Source organism: Clarias gariepinus, chromosome 8 (assembly GCF_024256425.1).
Source record: "Clarias gariepinus isolate MV-2021 ecotype Netherlands chromosome 8, CGAR_prim_01v2, whole genome shotgun sequence".
NCBI lineage: Eukaryota > Metazoa > Chordata > Actinopteri > Siluriformes > Clariidae > Clarias > Clarias gariepinus.
Window position 1 is genome coordinate 68064 of NC_071107.1, and position 6937 is coordinate 75000.

General features: G+C 42.9%; 1 protein-coding gene across 1 annotated transcript in view; it reads left to right on the top strand.

Annotated features, from left to right (window-relative positions):
* The window catches only part of gstcd (glutathione S-transferase, C-terminal domain containing), a 91152-nt gene that overhangs the window by 59612 nt on the left and 24603 nt on the right, over nt 1-6937 (top strand). The window contains exons 5-6 of the mRNA XM_053501432.1: nt 1613-1657; nt 1976-2104. Of these exons, the coding sequence (XP_053357407.1) occupies nt 1613-1657; nt 1976-2104 (174 nt within the window). The remainder of the gene's footprint in view (nt 1-1612; nt 1658-1975; nt 2105-6937) is intronic.

The window sequence follows — 6937 nt, forward strand, 5'->3', positions numbered from 1 at the left end:
ACTGAAAAGCTGAAGCTATTCACGATTCCAATTAAATGTGCATTAGGATGTAATAACTCTGAATTGTACCCATATCCTACGAGCGCCTGATCTGAGACTGTATACAACAGGACAAACGCCCCCCATGATGTCACCCAGGGGTTTTCTGATGAGCGGTTTGGATGCTCAGCCGCGGGAGCTCTGGTCTTCACCGTCTTGGCAGGAGCCGACTCTGCGTAAACCCGGGTAGTCCATAAGTGGAACCTGGGTGCTGGTTGGAGTGCACCTACTTACCTTAGTAACTAACTTTAGCTTAGCTAAAATGCTAAGGTGGCTAACGTTAATTCATATTACTTTAAAACGTTTGATTAAACTCCGTCATCCCGTGTCAACTCTTGTGAGTCAAATAACAACGATTCCAGTTAGCTGGTTTGCTAAAGTGATGCTCATCAGACAGCTAGCGGTTTGAAGCCTGCAATGAGGCCGTCACGCACATTATTCACGCTCGCATATTCATGATCGGCATATTGATTTGGCTCATGTTTTACGCCGGATGCCCCTACTGACACAACCCTCCCCATTTACTTCGAGTCTGGGCCTGACACTGAGACTGGGACCACTGAGACAACACTGGCTTGTTCTTCTGAGTTAGAGAGTCCGTCAAGCAAGCGACTCCAGTCTGTCACCGGCGGCTTAGTGGATAGCAGTGTTCCTCAATGGTTTGATTCGCACCTTTGGGGCCAATGCATGGAGTTTTCATGTTCTTTCCGTGCTTGGTGGGTTTAGACACAGTCCAAAGACAAAGACATGCAGATTGGACTTTTTGGTGTCCCCAGATTGCTGTTAGTGTGTGCTATAGGCTCCAGGCCCTTACGACACTGTATAGATGATAAAGCAGTGTGTGAGTCGGTGATTTGAGCATGGGCCTTTACCAGGATTCACCTAACTTACCTTCAGAGCTAGTGGACATTCGAGGAACTGCATGCAATACTTTGGACTCATTTTTTCAGAGATGAAATTTTAACAACATGGTGGCAAAATGCAAAATCATCAGACTTTAACTAGCTGAGAGATATGTAGGACACACAACACAGGCTCACAGTGGAGAGCCGAATGCACCCCGGGCCCTTTCACCCAATATCTCAGTAAAACTCTTGTGGTGGAACGAACACACATCCCCAGAGCCACACTCAGAAATCTAGTAGAAAGCCTTACCAAAATAGTGGAGCTTATTATCTCAGGAACTCTGGGATGAGACGCGGTGTCCACGTGGTGAGTGTTTAACGAGGACAACCGGCGTTCTCAGAACCTCCCAAAAGAGCGCGTGACCTGGATCTGATTGGATAGCAGGCGTACATGGTTTCCTGTTTAACTAAACAGTGAGTGTGTATATATGTATGTAAACACACACACACACACACACACACACACGGTCCTTGGTGTACTCTCTCGTGCTTTTGTTATGCCGTACACAGCAGTCACGTCCGAGTTCAGCCTTTCATGTGGAGTTGAGAAGCGTGGAGGCGATCCTCTGATGGACGGAGCTCGGCTCTGATGGCCAGCCTTTGATCTGACACTACTTTGAAAGCTGCATCTTGAGACTTACTCCTTTTGTTTCTGTGCTTCTTTTCAGGGCCATGTTGGGATTGTTTTGGCCCACACCCTTCCTCAGTGTCAGGTAAGTCCAGCACTGCTTTCTTCTTTTGTTTAGTCGTACCGAAGGCAAAGATGAAATCCTACACGTGTCCGTGCTGAATGGAGGCCTGAGTGTTTCCCTCCAGGTGGATTAGTGATGTCTTGTGTGAGTTTACGTGATCACTCGATCTGAGCCGACACGATGTCGGAGATCCGAGAGAATTCTGCCATGTCTTATTGAAAGCTTCGTTTAATCTGTGCCTAATAAAACACCGTGCAGGTTTCTGTTATGGTGACGGCGGGGTGTGTCGTGACCCGGCATGAAGCCGACTCACCGTACGGTCTGTTTTTACTTCTTTAGGTCATCCTTATCGAAAACAAAGAAGAGTCTTTGGTTAGAGCGAGAGACAGAAGCTCGCAGCTCGGACTTCACAACATCAGCTTCATCCAGGCGAACCTTGACTACTTCATAGGGAACTTCCAAGTAGGGGTGAGTGAGGATCCATTTACCGTGACGGTTCACTCTGAGCACAAACAGGAGCTTTAGAGCAGCAGTGAACCAGGTCCTTTAGACCTGGGCCTCGAGTTAACGTAAAAATTCTGAGCTTCCCTGAAACTAATCAAAACCCATGCAACTAAACACACATTTGTTTTGCGATATACTGTATAAGGGCCCTGAGATACGCAGTACATTGTTTACAATAAAGTGTTATATTTATAGGAGTGGTGCCTCAGAGAGTGAGATTCATATACAGTACATTTTGTACGTGCGTGCATCAGAAACGTGTTTGTCATTCAAGGGAGGCAATAAAGAAACAAATGGAATCATCTAAGTTTTAATAGTAAAACTTAAGGTGTTGATCGATTCACATGTCGTCATCCTGCGTTCATCTTAAAAGCTGCAGTGGGCCTTCAGCAGAACAAAGAACATTGCTGTGTTTGATAAATAACATTATGTAATAAAATAAAGAGGCAGTGAAACGCATATAACAGTTAAAAGTAACACGGTGTTACCGGATGAGGATGATGATGATGATGATGATACTCTAGGCGTGTCATAGGTGCCTAAATATTTAGCAGTCCAGCTCTGATTACAGTCTGAAGAATATACAAGAAAAATTTTAAAAAACATCATTCAGAGGACTCCCAAAGACACGACCCACTAAACCATCGAAAGGTTCAGGGTCCAGAAACAAAACAATTAATCATATATATATGATTATATATGAATATACAAGCGTACCCTGGCTGTTTTTCCAACTTTATTTCTGAATGAAGCGGGCGATAAGGTCTTCTTTGGCTGTAATAAATCCACCAGCACGTCATTTTATACCAGAAACTGTTGATCTTTGGTGAGATCTCACCCGCACCAGTCTCTAAAGTTTAATAAAGCAAAAATAAGAGAAGATCCACCAATATCTCTCTTCCAGCCATAAGCTAAGAGAGAAAAGTCTTAAATCACACACAGCCCACAGCTCTACAGATACTCGCACTGTGTCAGTGATATCAAGATAACTTCACTGAGACGTTTAATAACCTTTATTTTTTTGTTTTTGCTAAATGAACTACTAACACACTGAAATCCAGTTGGCTATTTAGTAGTTAACCAGTGTGTGTTCGTGCCTTTATTCAGTTACATGGAAGGAGTCTTTTGTTGACGTTCAGCAGGATCTCAGGGAGCCTCTGGTGTTCAGGCACCACGCCGCAGCGGCGGGGACCAATAAATATTCTCTCACCGGGAAGTTGTATTAAAGAAAGGGGCTTGTAGGAGTGGGCACGTCTAAAAATTCTACAGTAATTAAAGTCACGAGAATATGTTCAAGTCAAAGCGGGACTTTTGATTGTACAGAATAACAGAACACAGTTCTGAGAGCATGACTGGGCACCAGAGCACAAAGCGCGGCCCATAAAGACATGGACGAGTGAGTTTGGTGTGGAAGAACTTGACTGTCCTGACCTCAACCTGATGGAACACCTTTGGGATGAATTCGGGCGGGACCGAGAGCCACGCCTTCTCGTCTAACATCAGTGTCTGACCTCACAAATGTGCTTCTTAAGGAATGTAATACCTTTTTTAAAGTCCTTGAAGTTGAAGGCCTTGTCACCACTGGGTAACAGGGATGTTTATGATAGTTTCTGTGTGTACAGTCGAGCATAAACCTGTGACAGAATGAAGAACACACAAAACACACAAGAAGTCACATTTCATTTACGAAATAATAATATATTTTCTATCCATCCACAAACTGTAACAATACAGTTTATCAAAGTAAAGAGACTTTATTGTCATTGTAGTGAAATAATGAAATTTATTTATCTCAGAGACGAGCAGCAGTAAGATAATGTAAGTGTAAATGTAACTATTCATATTAATTCTATGATTTTGTTTTGTTATTTCAGGACCTGAAATAAAACTTTATTTTCATTATAAAACATATTTTAGTGCCTTAGCGTTTTAAAGTGTTTGTTGGTCTAGCCATTCCTATCCATAGTCCTGTGCACTTGAGCACTGAGTCATTGCTGTTTTTTTCAGCCCGTCATTGGTGCGAATGGTTTAGTTAGTTCTTGGCTTTGCTTTGTGCTGGCTGAAATGCCAGGTGCGGTGAGAACTATACTGTCATCTTCTGATCCACAGCTCAGCTAGCACTCCCACTACTTTAACACCCATAAGGGCGTTATCTCCAAATTAAGAAGCCTTCATGCTAAGCCTATAAGTCTCTTAAAGTCTCTTAAAGTCCTAATTGGACGAATATGTCTAATCATAAAGGCTTCGTATATTATTAGGCCGGATAAGACGCAGGCTAGATGATGACGAAGTAGAACAAGGAGAGGTTTAAAGAGGAGAGGAGGATGATAAGAGGAGGATGAAGTGCCTTGCTAAAGTATTCACACCTTTTGAACTTTTCTACATTTTGTCACATTGCAACCACAAACATGATTGTGTTTTTTTGGAGTTTTATGTGAAAGATCGACACAAAGGGGAACGTAATTGTAAAGTGGAAGGAAAATGATAATGTATGTTGGTGCTCGTTGTCCTGCTGGAAGGTGAAGCTCAGCCTCGGTCTAAAGTATTTTGGGGACTCTAACAGGTTTTCTTCTAAGATTGTCCTGTATGTTGGCTCCATCCATCTTCCCTGACCAGTTTCCCTGTCCCTGCTGAAGAAAAGCATCTCTACAACATGATGCTGCCACCACCATGCACAGTGTTACTTTTCCTGCCACACATAGTGTTTTGCACTTGGGGTAAAAAGTTTAATTCTGGTCTCATCTGACCAGAGCGCCTCCTTCCACATGTCTGCTGTGTCCCCCCACATGGCTTGTCACAAACTGCAAACAGGACTTCCTATGGATTTCTTCCAACAATGGCTTTCTTCTTGCCTTTCTTGGGGGATGGGAATACTTTTGCAAGGCACTGTAAAGTGGTTCTTGATGGTGGTATCGTTTCAAGCCGAGGATAAGGAACAGACTGGGTAGCCTTGATGAAGATGAAGTGCAATAAGTATGAGTGGATGATTATTGCCAGGCGGATGGAGTGAAGGAGATGAAGGTGGGCAATAAGGATGCGGCGGAGGACAGCGGTGGTATTATAAGAGTGATGAGGAGGAAAAGGATGAAGAGGAGGGAGTGGAGGAGCAAGAGAATGATGATGATAAGAAAGAGCAGCGGAGTGAGGTGATGATGAAGAATTACCGAGATGAGCAGGAGAAGAATGACAATGCAGAGGAGACTTGAACAAAAAATAGGGAAGAGAGGGGTGTGAAAAATCCAGCGGTAAAGTATGACGAGGAGGAGAATGACGAATGTGAGCAGGAAATGCTAAGGTGGAAGAGAAGAAGAGGGAGGATTATGAGAAAGTAGAGCTGGTAGATGATGAGGAGATAGTTAATGATTGTTAGAAAGAGGAGCAGAAGTAATGATGATGAGGAAGCTGAGATGGAGGAGAAGGATGAGAAAGAGGAGCAGGAAAGAAGGAAAGATGATGACCTGCAGAGCAGAGATGAAAAGATGGATGGTGTCAGGCAGATATGAATAAAAAAAGGAGGACAGTACGGTAATAGAAGTGGAATATAGCAGAGGAAGTGGTATTGAATGATGAAGAGAGGAATGATAAAGAATGAAAGAAAGAATGATGAAGATGAGAAGAAGGACGGCTATGAAGAAAAAGGAGAATAAATATGATGATGCGAAGATGGATGATAACGAGAAAAGATGGAGAGTGGGTTGAGGAGGAGAGACCTGGAGGAGGACAACAATTCTTATAGCATGAGTTAACCTCAGCATACAGTCACGCTCTTACTGGAGCACTTTAATAGGAACACCTGCGCAGATCCAGACTGAATGACAGTTCTATCCAGACCCTGATGCTTTTCTGATAAATGAGAATAATTTATATACCAGTAATTTAGCATTTTTCCCTTGTGGTGGGCGTGGCTATACACGTCACTTAACAGAGCCAATCAGCTCATAGTTTGAGTCTGGTTCCTCTCAAGGTTTCTTCCTTATGCCATCTCAGGGGGTTTTTCCTTGCCATTGTCGCCTATGAAAACTGAACCTTCAGAGGACAGATCAATAGATGTTTGAACGGACAGATCAATAGATGTTTATTCTTCCCGAGGGAAGTTTAAAACCAGTTTGTCTCATATGTTTCAGCAAATATATTTGCAGCAGTCCGAGGTGAGGGCGTGTACCATACCTGAACTGAGAGCCCAGTGTGACAGAGCAACCAGAGACCTCTCACATTAAAGATTGTAGTTTCAACAATCAAAGTTCAAACTGGCTAAAAATATTATTGAAATGCTATGGAAATTATGTTTTTTTTTCTGCACTTACAATGACGAGATCTGAATCCTAACACAAACATGAAATTCAGACTTAAAATTTTGATTCAGGACCTCTGGTCTAGACCACGGCTTTAAGGAATTGCATGCTAGCCAACTGGATAGGTGTTCCTATTAAAGTGGCTGGCCATTTTTAGGACTTAGGGTCACTCAAATTATTGTCCAGTTCTGTTTTGGTCTCCTGAAGAGTTTTTTCATCGTGGATATTTCGGAGTACAGAGCACTGCTATTCCATTGACCTGACATTGACCTCTGTGATGGAGGTAAGCCTGAGCTGTGGAGGAGCTGACTGAAGTGTGTTAACCGTGCAGCCTCTCCCTCTCTTTTTTATTGTACTTCTCTTTTATTATTTTTTTTTCTATAGGCCATATATTGATGTTTTTTGTCTCATTATCAAAGTGAGATGCCTAAAAGGCTTTGTGTTAGTCTTTCAGAACATGCCATTGGTTTGATCCCCAGAACTCATTAGCACAGATTGTTATGGT